The sequence below is a fragment of the Cornus florida genome, unplaced genomic scaffold, assembly GCF_030987335.1.
Source record: "Cornus florida cultivar Cherokee Brave unplaced genomic scaffold, ASM3098733v1 CherokeeBrave_3.0.0_Hap2_Chr04, whole genome shotgun sequence".
NCBI lineage: Eukaryota > Viridiplantae > Streptophyta > Magnoliopsida > Cornales > Cornaceae > Cornus > Cornus florida.
The window spans coordinates 99,337,889-99,356,080 of record NW_026775574.1 but is presented as its reverse complement, the minus strand read 5'-3'; the positions used below and the strand labels follow the sequence as shown (position 1 = coordinate 99,356,080).

Genomic DNA, 18,192 nt, shown 5'->3' with positions numbered 1-18,192 from the left:
TGGCTTATATTCAGCCGAAGTTAGTTCCAAAAGAAAACTACTAGAAAAGGCATTTCCATTCCCTCGCGAGGAGTAAGAGAGAGAGAGAAGAGAATAAGGTGTCTCTTGGATTGTCTCTCTCTTCAGTATAGCATCGTCTCTTTGCTTTCTCTTTCCAAACGTACGCATAAGCTTAGGCTGGCAAACAAAAGAAAAGTAGTAGTAGTAGGTGGAATTGAGCAAAGTGAGAAGACAAAGATGGTGGTGTAAGTCGATCGTGGTGGCCTCTCTCTCATCAAATATATTTCTTTCTTTTGCTTTCCATTCTCTCAGAACTCCACCCCCCCCCCCCCCCCCCCTCTCTCTCTAGAATTAACTCTCTCTCTCTAACCGTCTCATTTTTTTCCCCCTCATTGAAGAGTCCGCCTTGGGACATGTTCTCTTTCATGCATTTTATGTGTTGAGCATTAATTTTCTTTATCCTCATCAGCTCATTTTCAACTCCCATTTCTTTCTTTTTATAACCCCATTCATCTCTCTCCTCTCTCTCTTTATATATATATATATATATATATATATATATATATATAATCATATCATCTACACAACAACAATATGGCCGTTCAAGCTCAATACCCATCAAATGTTCTTTATTCAATTGGAAACGACTATTCATTACAACCACAACCAGGTGGAGGAGGAGGAGGAGGAGGAGGATTTAATGATCAATCCACAATTTTATTCAACAATGGAGGTGAGTTTATATATATATATATATCATATTTTTGCGATTACACTCATATTCATGAATATTAATTCTTGAATTGGGTCGTCTTCTTTATCATGAGTAGGGACTAATTATCGGAAGAGAGGAAGAGAAATTGTGGCTATGAATCCATTCTCTATGCAATTACCAGAGTCGTCTACACAACAGCTCATAGAACTCAATCAGCTTCACACGAACCAACCCAATGTAGTCTCTACTGGTCTCAACCTCCGATTAGCTTTCGGAGATCAACATCAACAACAACAACAATTGCAGCATCAACACCGTCAACAAACTCTCTCTCCTCAATCATCATCAGTCGTATCATCACTCCTCTCACAAGATATGGAAACCCAAATCAGAAATCAGCGGAACGAAATCGAACATTTCATTCAAACCCAGGTACTGATTTTTCTCTCTGGTAAATGGGTTCCTTGAATTTTTCATTTTCAATGTGTGTGTATGAATCTATATGTGTGTGTGTTTATTGTATCAGGGAGAGCAGATGAGGCGCACTTTAGCGGAGAAGAGGCAGAGGCACTACGGTGCGCTGCTGAGCGCGGCGGAGGAATCGTTGGCTCGGAGGCTGAGGGAGAAGGAGGCGGAGGTGGGGAGAGCGGCGCGGCGGAACGCGGAGCTGGAGGCGCGGGTGGCGCAGCTGAGCGCGGACGCGAGGGTGTGGGAGGCGAAGGCGAGGGCGGAGGCGGCGGCTGCGGCGGCACTGGAGGCCCAGCTGCAGCAGGCGATGATAATGAGCGGCGGCGGCTGCGGGGGGCAGGAGGGGATAGGTTGCTCCGGGGGCGTAGAGGGGCAGGGGGCGGAGGATGCCGAGTCGGGGTACGTTGACCCGGACCGAGTGGTAGAGTGGGCTGGGCCGAGTTGCAAGGCGTGTCGGAAGCGAGTCGCCTCGGTGGTGGTTTTGCCGTGTCGGCATCTTTGCCTCTGTACGGAATGTGACGCCGTGATTCAAACTTGCCCACGTTGTCTCTCCTTTAGAAACTCTAGTGTTCAAGTCTTTCTTTCCTAATGGACCCGGGCCCATGTTCTCAGTCCAGTTTCTGCCAAAACCATGAGGTGTTGGCCCACTGGCCCATGTAGAGCATAACAAAGTTTGAAAGAAAAAAAAAAAAAACAAATTGTGAAAACAAAATAAGTATAGAAGAAAATTAAACAAATTTGAATATAATAAAATCATGTCACATTTTTTTTTTCCCCCTCCTCCTTTAAGGTTTCTTTCTAAGACTTAAATTTTGTGTCCTAATGGTATTTTTTCTTTTTTCATCCCATTTTTATGAGGTATTGTACATGGGTAATTGCATTGATTTTTGTTTTTGTTTTGCTATTTAAAAAAAAAAATTTCATTTCATGTATAAATTCTTTTATTTTATCAGTAATTACTTTACCTTTCTATATTTTTATTCTGTTTAGTATGCTAATATTATAATAATTAATGGTTGTAAGGTCTACACGGATTTCATTAATTTATGTGACTGCAGTTCAGTCAAATGAGTTGTCATTTCAGGCTAAGAAAAGAACCAAAAAAAACCCAATTCTATTTTTACTTTATTTGATTTTTGAGAACCATCACATTGATAGGTTGTCAGTTTTAAATATATATACACACACCTATATACAGTATATTTTTTACATTTTTTGACCTAGACCTGTTAGACTACACAAACAAACAGAGTCAAGCCAAGACAAGAGTTGCTCCACCAAGAATAGATTGAATGAGAAGCATGTGTGGATACATTGTATTATACAAGCATCAAACTGCTTTACCTTGCAGATAAGCTGGAATCTACCGGTGATCACATGCTCATAACACCACACTGTCCAAAGAAGCCACAACATCATGCCTTGTTTGTTTGGCCAATGGAGAAACCAAATCATACACATCTAGGGTTTAATTATACATCCCAAAATTCAATTATACGTCCCAAAATCCAATAACTTTTTCCATAATTGTTTTCAATTTTAATTTTAAATATTTAAAAAAAATAAAAAAAAAAAACCTATAGTGTCTTTACAATACAACACTGCACTGTACTATATTAAACAGTTTACAACACACGGGTATGATTCCGCAGTCACATATATATTGTAAACAGTCTGATGCAGTACACAACTCATGTTGTACAACACCGCGAGTATTTAGGGGGGGCATGTAAGTAGTTGTACAATAGAACCATGTGGCCCATGGAACTGAAGTGAAGTAAAAGCAGAAAGAACTGTCAAGAAGACTAAGATCATTGCATTTTAGGCAGGATCATAATTGGTTGAGGCCTCTCTGTCATCCAAACAGCCCCTTAATTTTCTTCTTAAATAATGCCTAATGATTCCTTCTCTGTTTTGGATTTAAATCATATATATAATCATTTTCATACAGATCTGTAAGATTACTACATGAATGAATGGCACAAATATAACCAATTAAATACTTGCTAAGTTGCAGAAAAAAGAGAAAAAATATATACATTTTTAATACTTGCTTAGTTTGACCAAATCAATGAAACAAACAGTAACATAAATATACATTTTATACATATAACAACCAGTTTACTAGTAATCCAAGTTTTAAATTCTAGCTCACATGGTCTGCACAATTGTTATACAAATGAGCATCTAGTAATATTCTGATACATGACCTTTGAGGTACTGTCACTGTTTTTTTCCTTTCTTCTTTCCCATTAAATCTTGGCAACCAAACACTGCTAAGACGTAATAAAACCAATAATGGCATTAACTTTATGAGAGGGGCATTTGATATGATGTGCAGTAGATGGCAATTTGACAAAACAGAGTCATGAAATGTCAATCTCAAAATGTATTTCTATAACTGATTATTGCCAACAATTTTTTTTTTCTGGCTAGTCTAGTCATTGACACATTGTTTACATGCATGTTCTTTGGTACATATTTTTGGCCTTTTTCTCGTCATGCCTATCAAATTTGTTAGGTAAGAAGCAAATTTTTAATTATTATTATTCTTGTCAGCCAAAATTATATTTATGAGTGTGAATATATATTACGTACGTGTATAAGAATGTGAAAAAGAGGAGCTATATGTTCCAAAAGGTGGATGCACAATCCTCCTTCTGAGTTGTAACATGTGTGATATGTGCATGAATCTAAACCATGAACATAATCTTTTGGGAAATGGATTTATCAAACTCCTGTGACAAAGGTGGATACACAATCCTCCTCCTGAGTTGTAACATGTGTGATATGTGCATGAATCTAAATCATGAACATGATCTTTTGGGAAATGAAATTATCAAACTCCCCTAAAAAAGATTTTACGAATTACTTCATCCGTCTCATAATAGATGCCCATCTTTAGAAATTGAAGTTTTTAAGGGAACATGCAATTAATGCATTGTCTCTTTTTAAAATCATCAAATTGTCCTTTTCAATTTTATATGTATAGTTACAAAGTTTGAAATTTTTTAAAAAGATAAAATACAATGATAAAAATATAAAGAAAAGATACTTTGACTTTTCAAAGAGGACAACTAATTTGGGACATTTAAAAAGGAAAAATGGACTACTATTATGGGACGGAGGGAGTAATACTTGTCCCATCTATAAGTCATCACATTTGACAAGAAAGAGAAAAAGAAAAAGTAAATTATATATATATATATATAGAGAGAGAGAGAGAGAGAGAGAGAGAGAGAGTCACAAGCATTTAATAATTAATACTACCTCCGGCCCATTTTAAATGTTGACTTCGGGTTGTGAGTAGTACGCATATAGCTCTTATAACTTCGTATAGGTTATGATGACCCCTAACGTTTAATTTAGGGGTGAATAAGGACCTCCTCATTCGACCAATAATGAAGTATAAAAATACTAAAATGTCTTTTCTACAATTTAAAAAAAAATAGTAAAAAATTTAGTTAATGTAAAATGACTATTATGGCCTTTATTAAACAAATTGAGTTAAAGAAGGGCATTTTTGGTATTTAAATAGTCAAAAATAGTAAACAAAATTAAGTTAATGTAAAATTTTAGTTAAAAAATAGCAAAAAATTCAGTCAAGGAAGGGTATTTTTGGTATTTAATATAATTAATTAGTCATGTGCGAGACACAAGATTTAGGAATAGTATTGCATGATGCATTAGTGCAGCGGTTGTGTGGTTATGTTTTATGAGTTCTGAAGAACTGTTTTTTAAATTTTATCTTTTTGTTGCGTTTGAGGATACAAATTGGTATCTCGAAATTGAAATTAAAATTTAAAAAAAAAATTAATTTAAACTTTAAACTAAATTTCTTGAGAACAAATTTCAATGCAATCTTTTGAAAAAAAAAAAACAAATTTCAATGCAACAATCAGTACATCCAAACATAATTTTATCATTAATAATAATTATTTGTACTTTTGGCATCTTCATCCCAATAGGTCAAGGCATTTTGTGATACTTTTGAGAGGAGGTGCTAGTGCGAATAAAAATAAAATTTAACCATGAATGTTCTGTGGCTTTATCTTTATCTTGGGCTTCACTCAATGCAGTGTAGTTAGGGCAATTTGGGAGTGAGTTGCAAATCTACACATTCTTTTAGTCCAAGGGTGTCTCCCCCTTCTGGTGGACATGGTCCCTTCTGCCACATGCCAAAGCCCAAAAAATGCCAACCACTTTCCATTACAATAATTCTTTGAGCTCTCTTTGGTTAAACAGAAATAGCAGAAAATTTTTATTTTTATTTTTTTAATTATCATTTATTTTTTTTAGTTAGTAATCACACACACATGCCTTCATGAAAGTTTGAAGCCTTGAACCCTTGATCTCCATTTGAAAAGTAAGAGCCTAATACCGTTAGACCACTGACCTGTTAGTAATTATCATTTAAATAGTTCAAATAGAAGAAAAATGAGTATTTTGAGAAAAATTTACTTTCCACAACCACTTAAAATTTTCATAATTTTTTTTATCTTCAAATATATATATATATTTACTTTCTTTACAAAATTAAGTGAACTTACAATTACACCAATTTAATTTTTCTAGAATAAAATGTGTTTATTCACAATTTTTTTTTATAAGAATGGTATGATGGTCCATATATTTCGTGTTATGTGCCACAAAATTATGTATCTATGGCTTTTATTTTTTGCAAAAGACAATAATTATTCGATACAAATTTATGTAGACCTGATTATCATGTTTAATAAAAATAATGACAAGTTAGGTAATTCACAATATTTTCTTACAACTTTCATGCTATTCCAAGTTTCCAACTACTAAATGGCTCTCTCCCTCATTTTTAAAATTTTTTATTATAACTAATGCTGGCTAGAAAATTGACTTTTATTTTATTCACGTCACTTTCTTTCATTTTCACTTTCTACTTTCTACGTTAGTTTCTTTTAGTCTCTAGTAAGAAATACATGACATGTTCTTCTCAAGTTTGATATTTGACTAACCTATTCTATCTCCTTAAAATTACAAATCTACAAACGTCTATCATGGAGAAATTATTAGATGGTTCTTCTGCTACTTGGTGATCAAGTCCAATCAAAATTAACGTTCATATTTCTTTGTAATATAATACACTCTACTTTTTTAAAATTAGACAATTTGAATTGAATTGGACCATCAAATGTTAGTGGTCTTGGACCATCTAACAAATTCTTTGAAAGAATGGAAACTAAAATAGCCTAGTTTTGGATGGGCCATTAACAGAGAATATAGGACACCATCTTAACTTTTAACAAGCAATGGCCTGATTATAATTTGCACCATAAATCTTTTTGGTTGCTAGAATAGATAATGTGTGATTATTTTAGCAGGCCCAATTCTGAAGAGTAAATCTTGTATTTTGAAACAACCAGGCCCATCTTAATATCAAGGCCTAAGGCCCTTTATAACAGCCCAGAATCTTCAATGGGAATAAGGGCTATTCACGGGTGCATAGGATCGGATTGGACCTATTTTGGAGTAAGTTGGAACCAAATTGTTCTTAATAGTTTTATAAAAATTAAAACTAAATCGAATTGTAGGTCTAATGAAACCGAACCAAACCGAACTATTTGGAGATATTTTGAAACCAAATCATTCTTAACAGCTAATTTCTCAGAATTACTCTCTGATCTCAGTGACAGTACTGCCAGAAAAGAGTGGGATGGGAAATTTAAAAACCAATCTCATTAAATTCTTCAATATAGCCCATTAATAGACTAAACCAGCTGGATGGTAGGACAACAGAGTTATGGGTTTCTCTGTTTCTTTCATGGGACAAACATCTTCAACACTCTCTATTATTGTCATCACCGACCATTTGTGAATGCCTTCAACTTCAAGCAAAGCATTGAATTCAAAATGAGAAATGAAATTCAAGAAGAAATGTGACACTGGGTTGATTTTTGGGTAAATTTTGAAAAGTGGCATTGATATATAGGCCATTTTTCTAAGTCAGACCAACCTAATGTAGGTTGTTTTGGGCTCATTTAGCCGGGTAAAAGATTTCAAATTATGTCTAAGAAGTACTGTATGGGTACAGGATATGAATATAATATAATACTGATACGGCAATAACGACAAATCGACAAATCGACAAATCTCAAAAAAAAATAGAATAAGTATGAATATGAAGCGACAACAATATATATATATTAAAATTTTAATTGTTGGCCATTTTTTAAAAATATTATATTAACGGGTGCCCTAGCGGTATCAGACCCTTACTTTCTAAAGGAATGTCAAGGGTTCAAGCCTCCATGAAAATATGCGTGTGAGTATCAATTATGAATATATATATATATATATATTATGAATCTAAATATAATTACTAATATAAGATAGGAGTTCGTTTTACAAAACATAAAACAAGTATCCCTAAATAAGATAGTCATTACTTGATATATTTTGAATTTTTTTTTTTAATTATGTTATTATATTATTGTTGGAGAAGTTACATTTTAAGGTTTAAAGAATCAAAACTTGTTTAAAATATGTTTTGAAGTATCTAAAAAGTATCATATACGTAATTAAAGTATCTAAAAAGTATTAGATATATGTTAGAAATTAAAAAATAAAATTTAAAGTGATACATACATTTAAAAAGTATATGGAACACATATTCAGAAGTATTCAAAGTATGACCCACTGATTGCACTGAAGTATGGAACTATTTACTCTTTTTTAGTTAAAATTGAAATCGACTCAAACCATTACTTAAAAAATCATTCTCCATTTGAAAGTAATAATGAGATTTTTGTAAAGTTTTACATTGCTAATGACATCTTTGACAATTTGGGAGTGACAAGTTTGTCAACAAAAATGTATCTTAGGGGATTAATTTGATTATAATGTCAAAAAGGTTTTAGCAAAATTTCTTGTTAACTACTAACTAATACTAGTATTAAATAATTACTACCTACAAAATAGCTTTGGTAAATTGAGTGACATTTACCGAAGATAAAAATAAATAAGTGGACGGTAAAAACCAACCAAAAAAATAGCCCAAAGAACTTCCATAGTGGGTGTGGGACCCATTTTTACTTTCTAGAATGTGCATATAATGCCATGCTTAGGTTTTCCAAAAACAAAACAAATGTCCACAAGATTCTTAGATTTCATCAAATGCTAATTTATTTTAGTTTAATCCGTCATCGAATGCTAATTGGCACACGTGACACTATGTTTTATTAGGTAAAACTGAATATAGACACGTGTGCCATTCTGGTCCACACGCGTGTCAGCCTGCTGACGATCAGAATCTAGAAACTTCAAGACAGAATCAAATAATTAAAGTAAGTTAATAATTTAATATAATTAATTGATGCTTTTAGCAGATTAGTGAAGACAAAAGCAAGTTGCTCTAGATACCACCTAAAATGGCTACAAGGCTGCAAAGAAAGAAAAGAATCTTATTTAATAAATAAAAGTAAAGCTGAAGCGAGAAAAAGCATGGGAATGAAGGAGGAGGTTTCAAGTTCCAAAACATGCTGAGTGATTGGGGAACACACTTGTGCCGATGACATTGTTGAAGTACTTGTATGATATATATATATATATATATATGCATTGGTATTATAGAAATGGAATGCCAATTGCCAAAGGTTCTTTTTATTTTTTAAAATAATCTAATGTCTTAGCCCTTTAACTTTTAATTGTTTTTTTTTTTTTCAATTTTTTTTTTTTTTTTATACAATTGTTAAACAACAACATTATTTTTATTTTAACTAATAACAAGGTTTAAACTTTTGTCATAACAATCAATGTATAAATTAGTGGAGAAGAATTTCACTCTTTTAAGTTAGATTGTAATTAAAAGTAATATGTTATCACAAGTTAAGTTGTTATAAAATTGATATGTGGCTTTGTTTTTTTTTTTTTTTTTCCAAGATTTGTGACTTACACTTCACAACTTGTGCTCTCAATTGATTATTATAATTTTTTTTATTAATTAATATATCAATGACATAAGCATCTAATATCTATTCAATAAACACATATAAAATTCACTTGATCATGATACAAATACTACTTTAGCATTTAATTATGCAAATTAAAATTCTCATCTATTATTACTTAGAAGATGATGATCCAAATATTACTTTGGCAGGTAAGCGGTGTAAAATAATATTTTATATTTCGAATTTACTTTTTCTCTTTTGAGATATTAAATTCCACCATCTTTTGATAGTGAATGTAATGATGAAATTAATCACTCTTTTTAAAAAGAAATAGTGGATGCAATTATGTAATGAAATTAACCTCTCTTTTTAAAGGTTAAAACTGTTGATTAAATATAGTTTATTTGATTTTTTATATATATAAAAAAAATACTAAAAAAACAAATACTAAATAAATAAGTGATGAAAAGAGTGGCATTATGTACCATCGTGGCAAAGTGTGTATGGAGAGGATTTTTAAATAGTTGGTTGCTCTGCGTGACGTTATTGAAGGCGTCCCCATTAGGTGTCACGTGGCATCAAACCCATAGAACTAGGTGTTGCGGTGGACGAAGGAAAAGTTTACACGTGTACGGTAGCACAGAGATAGTCTGGTAGCGGGGCCTGCATGGGCAGACAGGGATCCACGGTCAGAGGTAGTGGGTGGGGAAACAAAAACCTCGGAACGCGAGCGCATATAAAATGACAAAAGCACCCCCACATATATATATATATAATATATATATATTTCTGTAGATGTAAATATCACGGTTTGAATGAAGATGAAGGGGCATGAAGTACGTAGGGTCCACTTTTCGTTTTTTTTGGGGGTGGACCTGGCCGGTCTACATAAAGTCGAAGTTTTTTTTTGTGTAGTGGCGAAGTAAACGACACAAGTATCCCGCTGAGAGGTGGGCCCCGACCCGAGTGACGTTAGCGGATTGTTTCTGAGAGTGGGGGAGGCGTTAGTTAGCGGGGACGAGAAACGGTGGGTCGTTGGGGTTACCGGTGGTTTCCTTCTTAGGTGCATTTAGTGCCGTGAAATTAACGCGCGAGAAATAAAATGACTGCTGGTCTACCGGATGGTCCCATGGGTGGTCCTTGCAATTGGAAATCCCTCTACCGCGACATGGACAGACTAGACGCATTAGTTAAAATTTGATGGGACCAAATTGATCAATTTTTGTTTGATTTTTTCTCTACTTTGATTCTATTTTTGTTTTTAAAATAGAGTAATGCTACAAAAAAAAAAAATTCGATTTTTGTATTTATTCGTAATAAATAGAGCTCAATTAAGATTTTTATTAGTTTTTAAAAGTAATAAAATTTTATTTTTAAGTATTTATTTCTATCACTAATTTTTTTATTAGCTCGGTTATATAGTCAATAATATAGAGTAGATAAGTATATCATTTTCTATAAAAATATGATAAAGTTATTTATAATCTTTTTGATTATCATTTAGTTACCAATATAACTATTATTTAAATATATACTCCCTTTGTTGCATAATAGATATTATTTTTTGAGATATAACTTTTTAAATAGACATATTATTAATGCATTATTTTAATTTAAAATTATAATATATAAAATCAAGTTTGAATTTTTTTTAAACTTCAAGGTATGTACAGAATGATATGAAATATTTTATTTGAATTTTATAAGTGACCAAGTATTTCAAGACATTTCAAAAAATAAAAATAGGCAACTAAATTGGGAGAAAGGGAAGAAAGTTATATTATATAAAATATAAGTTAATAGTTTGCTCCAACCCTTTCAAATTAAGAATGAGACTTTCAAATTAATATATATTATGCATAAATATTATTCAGTGACTTAATTGATAAAACACTTAACTCATCAAGTAAATGTGTTCATGTTCGAATTAGTATTTTATTTTATTATTATTTTTCACTCGAGTTAGTATATATTGTATAGGTTCATTGGGCTTAATTATTGAACATAAGTTAGTTATTCAAGTAAGTCAAGACCTCTCACGGTTTGACCTAATTCAATTTCATTTCTCATTGAGATTTTGTTTGCCCTTTGACACATTTGCAATAGGCAAGCGCAGAATTGTAAATACTAATAATCCAAAATGCTAATAGGCATGGATAATTCAAAATAATTTTATTATATATATATTTTTTTCGTTTCAAAATAATTGGCTACAAATTTTAAATTAAAGTCTCACCCTCTTGTTCTATCCTTTTCAAATCCATCAATCTATTCAAGCGTTATAAAAGATCTGCTTGATATTTATGCAGCTTAAATTGCTTAATTGATGCAAAATATGAGCATTAAGTAAATCAAATAATTGAATAATTATTAAAAAATATATTTTTCAAACCAACACTCATTGGAGTTGAAAAAGATCACCAATAATAGTGAACTATAGACTAGACCAAAGCGTAGTAGAGTGGTCCCTATGACGGTGACATTGTCACATATACGCGCTTTCAAGGAGCGTGTGGAATTTATAGTTTCTTCCGGTACAATGTTTACGTTACCATCCCACGAATTCCTTCGATTTGGTTAATTACCAAAACACCCCATACTCACATCACAAATAAACATAGTGGCCCTATCCTTGATTGGTATTATCGTAAAAAAATCAAACATCAGTGGTAACTACATTAAAATTTGTATCTACACTGGTACTACAACTAAAGAGAGCACCGCCTGTGGTTTCTCTCTACCAAACCCTCTTTATAACCCACCACTTACCTCCTTCCTTCCTTCACACCAATCTCAGACTTTGTCTCTCTATAATCTCTCTCTCTAAGGAACCCACATCAGTGAGCAAGCACTCATGGACAATACAGTCGCAAGAAGGCCTTGTTTCATTGAAGAAGACGGTGGTTTGGCCTCTCTTACAGATTCAGAAGCTGGTTTCTCGGGAAACAATCACCACCACCATTTCTTCTCTAGGCCTCTGTTTTACAGTGCTTCACAGTTGCAGCGAAGTGGTAGTATTAGGAGTCTCTCTGGTTTTTCATCTGTCTCTTCTCCGAGACCTGGGAGGCTATGTGATGGCAGATTATATGAAGAACACCAACCCCATTTCTTAGAAGCCTGTTCTCTCTGCAACAAACCTCTTGGTGGTAACAGAGACATCTTCATGTACAGGTTAGTTTTTGTTTTTGTTTTTGATTTTTCTCATGTTCTTCATCGTCTTATAACTGAACTAAAAAACCCATTTTTTTTTTTTTTCCAACGAGCGCAATTTTGATTTGCTTTGCTTTGTTTGATATTGATGGGAATGACGAATATTCCGGGAAAGTACTGTTATTTTCTGGGAACTTTGTCTGATTTGAGGAAGCGGAATTCCTATTTCCTTCTTTATTTATGTAGCTTTGCTAAAAAGGGCATGGACTATTTTTCAATATCTAATAAAATAGAGTAACTGGCCGAAAGTACATAAGATTTGCATTTCAGTTTTGATTTTTACTCTGTTTGGTTGACGAGATTGCTGAGGAAAAGAAAATGATCAAATTTGGAAGTTTAAAGAGAGAAGACTCATCAAAGTTCCTTCTTTTTTGGGCTGGTCATTTAAATTAAAATGTTATTATCGAGAAAGAGTTGTCATTTGAGGATCTAAATCATGAAAATAATAAAAGATCCTAAATATTTTCCCAACTTTTCCGAGCAACCAAACGTTCATTTTTTCTTTCTTTCGGCCAATGATATTGAAACTTATTGTTCTATGGTCATTGAAACAAAACTATTTTGTAGATATTGTGATATGCGATTTGGGTATTGATTTATATGGTTTATGATTTTGCAGAGGAGACACTCCATTCTGTAGTGAAGAGTGCAGACAAGAGCAGATAGAGATAGATGAAGCCAAAGAGAAGAATTGGAACCTATCTGCTTCCAAGAAATTATTGAGAAAAGACCAGAAAAAATCCAATCCTCCCCAAACAACTACAGAGTACCCCTTCCATACAGGCACAGTGGTAGCTGGTTAATCAGATCAACCCTCCAAAGAAAAAGAAATATATATTTTCTAACCAAAAAAAAAAAAAAGGGAGGTAAATCTGTGATATTGTCCAAGGAGGAGGAGGAGAAGGTGAAAATCCAATTTAGGTTTATATATATACATATAAGGTTTGAGTTTGTTGGGTGTGCTTTACAATTACTCCGTTTTGGTGGTTGGTGGTGAAGATCTTCCTTCCCTTTTATTGTTTTCTGTTGGTGTTTTTACATCATACTGATGACTAATGAGAAAGCTCCTAAAGAGTAATACAACTTCTGTGAATCTAGGGCTTGTTTCTCTTCAATTTTTTTAATCTTCTGTTTTGATTGGTTGTGGTGGTCATTTTGGTCTTCAATTGGTGTATGTTTCTCCTTTTGCAGAAAGGTAGAAACTGAGAGGAATATAGAGTTTCCTTCCAAGTTGTGGAAATCCAATTTCTACTAGAGAGGGAAAACATGAAAGGCATATTTCCACCACAATTCCCCTGAAAAATATAGAGGAAAAGAAATCTATAAAGCTTGTCCATGAATTACATATTTACGGTTTCAATGGCCACTTCCAAGACATCAATGGGTCAATACCCCAGGAGGGGGGACCTGGCTCGGCAAAGAGGGCGGAAGATAACTCCTTTTAAGGATTTTATTGTTTTTTTAGTAAATATGTAAAGATTTCATATGGGTTGAAGGGTTTTTAATTACTGTTGTTAGACCTAATTATGTAAAATCTTAAAACGAATGGATTTGAGAGAGTTAATATACTTCTGTTCAAATAATAAAGTGTATGGATGTATTGAGATATTTGAAATTCACGTTTGTTAAGAATTTTTTTTTTTTGGGGTCATGGGTGTGGTGTGCCTTGGCGTAACGGAAATCCTATTCTTTGGTGATATGGAAGTTCAAAATAAAAAATAGGGGTTTTTTTTTTTTTTTTTTTTTTTTTTTTTTTTTTTTTTAAGCGTATTTAAATGCTCTGATACTTTTTAAGTTGGCCTTTATTGCCTAAACCTAGTTATAGTTGACCGTCAATCATGTTAAAAGTTAATTATTTTGAAAATTATTGTCTTCAATCAGAAAAAATTAAATCAAGCATGCTTCAGTGACTTCTGCTAATTAAAATTAGTTTCTTATACACATAATATATATTGACTACTCTATAATCTGTATCATGGTTTGTCATATCCATTAATACGAGACCTGTTTTTTAAGTTTGATATGTGATTGATTTTGTTTGAATCTATTATAATGCGATTGTAACCACAATTACGAACCATGCTTTGTATTAAGTATACTTCTTTATCAAACTGTGTATATCTAGATCACCATCCGTCCACAACCAACATCGCAACTTCCATTCCTTCACCACCCTGGACACTGCACAGTGCATGTAACCAGGTTTTCCAGTCCACCCCAGTCCACCACGTTCCTTCACCTCTAAATCTAGAAACACATTTAACTTTAGGCCTTCCTCTCTCGTAGCAACCAAGGTGGTCGCCTAGGGCCTCTAATTTGGAAGAGTCTCAAATTTAAGTACCATAATGTAATATATGGTACTACCTCTAATTCAAAAAGGATGTTACGGTTCTCAAACGCGACATCTTTTTTTGGGATAGATGGAGTAATATATGTATGAATATCACTACTTCTCGTAATTGAACGTAACTAGCCTTTTAATTAATTAAAAGACATCCATTTTAGGTCATAATTTTCATAATTAAAAGATAATACACAATCATCTATAATGTAAATTTATGGCAATAAATAACTTTCAATAAATTTTTTTTGACAATAAACATGTACTTATAATATTAATTTATATATATAATACAATAATTTCTATGGTAAAAATAATTTGTTTTTATCCCTTTCCTTCAAAAGAAAAAATGACTTTTTTATATTTAAATAAGAAATTAATTTGTTTTGTTATTATATTAGTTTTGTGCCCACGTGCATGCATGATAGTTGAGCCCAGTTCAAATAACCAAAATTTTAACTTATGAATGCAATCTTCTGTCATATTTTTAACTCAGTCCAGTTCATATAACAAAATTATGATAGTGATTAGGGTACTTAATTTATAATTTTGTATCTCAAAATGTAAGACGATTACATTTACTTTGATATGAAGTTAAATTTGATTTTTGTGACTAAGTTGTGTTGAATATATTAAATTTTTGTAATGTAAATTGAATTGTGCTCTTTATAATGCACAAAAACCGATTTTTGCTTTGTGTTTTTTCAACCTTAATATATTTTATGTGCTTATCGTCTTATTTTAATGTAAATTTTGCACTCATATAAATTTTTTACTCATGTGAAAATGAAATCTTATGTATAAAGGGTCTCGCATTTGAAAATTTGTCTAAGACCTCTCGAAATTCTATTTTCTTTCTTTGACTGTGAATACACATGGTCCACCATTAACATTGCATTTTTTTGGTCATTTAAAGGCTCAAAGGCCTAAAGCTAAAATGACAATACACAGACATAAAGCCAAGCCAGAAAAATCATACAAATCTTGAAGTAAAGTAAATAAATGAAGAACAATGGCAGTACAGAGGTATAAAGCCAAGCTAGAAAAGACATACAAATCTTAAAGCAAAGCAAATAAATGACGAAAAGGCTCCAGATTTGTGGAGGAAACTGAGCCCAACACTCTGCAAACGGAACCACCATGGAAAAAAGCAGCAAACTGGAGAGACCGAAAGGTCTGACCATCAGCACGGCTAGGGGTGAGCAAATAATCCATCAATCCAGTCCGAACCAATCCGATCCGTGTGGTTCGGTTCGGTTTTTAGATCTCATGGTTCGGTGATGGTTTAGAAAATTTGTAATCTAGTATTCATGGTTTGGTTAACGGATTGGACCTTGAAAAAACCGATCCGAACCGTTAACCAATCCGTTATCAATCCAAACCGTTAATCAATCCGAACCGAACCGTTAAATAAATAATATATATATATATATATATATATATATATACACAACATTGAATATGCCGTATTTTTTTTTATTCATTATTCTTGTAACCTAACCCTAGCTCCCAAATACATCTCTCATCTCTTATCTCATTTCAGTCGTGCCTCCCCACTCCCTCAGCCCTCTTCTCTTCAGTCTTCACCCCCTTCTCTAGTTCTCTTGGCCTCTGTCTTCCTCCTCTCGCCTTCCAATCTCTCGCCTCACAATAGCCTCTCAATCCAACATCTCTCAATCCATTGTTCACCAAATTTGAAACAACGGCGACCTCTGTTTCTACCTCTTTTCCGGTGATGGAGTAAAAAACACCAACAATTGAGTTTGTGAAGGTAAACTATCTTATCAGATGCGTCTTTTTCGTCCAATTTTCTGCTTTCTATTTTCTTTTCAATTGCTCAATTTTGATACAAAGATTAACACTTAAATAATTTCAATTTCTTAAAAAAAAAAACTAAAAAAACGGCCCAGCCTCTTTTAGTTGTTTGTTAATCTCAGAGTTAATTTTTGACTAATTCGAATCCATTTCTCTGATTCCAACAATCTATTCACGTGATTGAATCTACAGGCCTTCGTCATAGCAGTGTATATATATACGCACACAAACGCGATCTGATTTGGTAGGCTGAATCAACGGTTTTGATGGCGTCAACAATGATGATCTCGCATGCTGTAGTGCGAGTTTATGAAGAAGAAAAAAAAATGGAAGAAGAGCCAAACCACCAGAGATCAAGCTCAAAACCCTAACAACAATCCGTAGAAACCGATCCGATCCGATCCGTTACTTCACGGATTGGTTTAGTTCGGATTGAAGGCCTCCACGAATCGGTTCGGTTTCAGTTTACACCAATCCGTAGAGACCGGTTTGGCTTGATCTTTAGCCCCAAACCGAACCGATCCGAACCGTGATTAGGCCTAAGCACGGCAACCGCTCCAAAGCTACAACCACAAGGCGCTCCGATACACAAAACCCTGCACAAGATCCAATCAAGGAGAAAATGATCAAATCTAAGCAGCAAAAAACCCAAAACCGGCCTAGATCAGAGATCTAACCCGAAAAAAATAACAAATTTGCCCAAATGAGCCGAAAACAAAACAAATAAGAGCAGATTTAGCCGAATAAAAACAAAAACGGCATAAAAAAAACCCACGGAGCGCAGTTATTCGAACACGCCGAGTTTATTGCAATCGTAAGAGGCAGCTAGCAGCTCCCCACTCCCACCTCTCTCTAACTTTTTCTCTCTACACCAGCCGGCCTCTTCTTCCTTCTGCGCTCCCTACTCCCTTCCATTGATGCATTTGATGGTTTTCACTTTTCAAGCAATCCTCCATTGATGCAACCCCAATGGATTCTTGAATGGATAGACTCTTAATTCTTGGATCGTGGAACTCAAAAAAGGGGCAAATAAAATTTTATTTTAAAAGTTATTAAATAATTTTGTTTCAGTATAAAATGTCAGTTTTTCATTGGGTCAAGTCAGTTTTTATGTATACCATCAACTATGTTTTAGGAATGGGTTAAATAAAGAAAGGGTATAATAGTAAAAGTATATTTTCTGTTAACTTTGACAGGGAGTGTAAGCGCCATTTTTGCAAAAGTTTAATCTACTCGCAGTACAAGAAAATCAGAGGGGATTGCACAGCATTTCACCCCTGTTTTTGAAAGCTTGTATATTTCCTATTCTATTGTGATATGGAGGTATTTATTTATTTATTTTTTACCACATGATATGGAGGTTACAAGTTTCAAAATAAAAAAGTCTTTGTTTGTTTGTTTTTTTTTTTTTTTTTTCACGAGTTCGAAATCAAAAATAATATTTTTATACGTAAGGATGACCACGTACAACAGATACTCCTTAGATGGAATCCTTGTGCACTATGTTAGTTTTTATAATGTCACTATAAATTTTAAACTCAAAAACTCAAATTTTAAAAGAATGTCACTAAGATTTTACCTTAGTGTTATTTCATTTACCTCCTAAAAGAAAAGGTATTGAGATATCAGATCTATTCATTAATTTAAATGTGCCTTGGAGATTTGAATTTGATGAATATGCTAGCTAAAGAACAGCTCCTTTTGGTGGTGTGTTGTAC

General features: G+C 33.4%; 2 protein-coding genes and 1 long non-coding RNA gene across 3 annotated transcripts; all 3 read left to right on the top strand.

The window, feature by feature from the left end:
• Positions 1 to 1,960, top strand: LOC132304150 (BOI-related E3 ubiquitin-protein ligase 1-like). Its single transcript, XM_059801711.1, has 3 exons — positions 1 to 733; positions 831 to 1,147; positions 1,242 to 1,960. Exons 1-3 carry the CDS (start codon positions 595 to 597, stop codon positions 1,770 to 1,772), a joined length of 987 nt encoding a protein of 328 aa, XP_059657694.1. The 5' UTR covers positions 1 to 594; the 3' UTR covers positions 1,773 to 1,960.
• Positions 1,961 to 11,835: 9,875 nt separating this feature from the next.
• On the top strand, positions 11,836 to 13,959 carry LOC132304149 (FCS-Like Zinc finger 2-like). The gene is made up of 2 exons (XM_059801710.1): positions 11,836 to 12,279; positions 12,938 to 13,959. The coding sequence occupies exons 1-2, from the start codon at positions 11,963 to 11,965 to the stop codon at positions 13,119 to 13,121; spliced, it is 501 nt and encodes a 166-aa protein (XP_059657693.1). The 5' UTR covers positions 11,836 to 11,962; the 3' UTR covers positions 13,122 to 13,959.
• Positions 13,960 to 16,129: 2,170 nt separating this feature from the next.
• On the top strand, positions 16,130 to 17,819 carry LOC132304148 (uncharacterized). The gene is made up of 2 exons (XR_009481511.1): positions 16,130 to 16,430; positions 16,667 to 17,819. It is a non-coding gene; the product is annotated as an uncharacterized LOC132304148 (long non-coding RNA).
• The last annotated feature ends 373 nt before the right edge of the window (positions 17,820 to 18,192 follow it).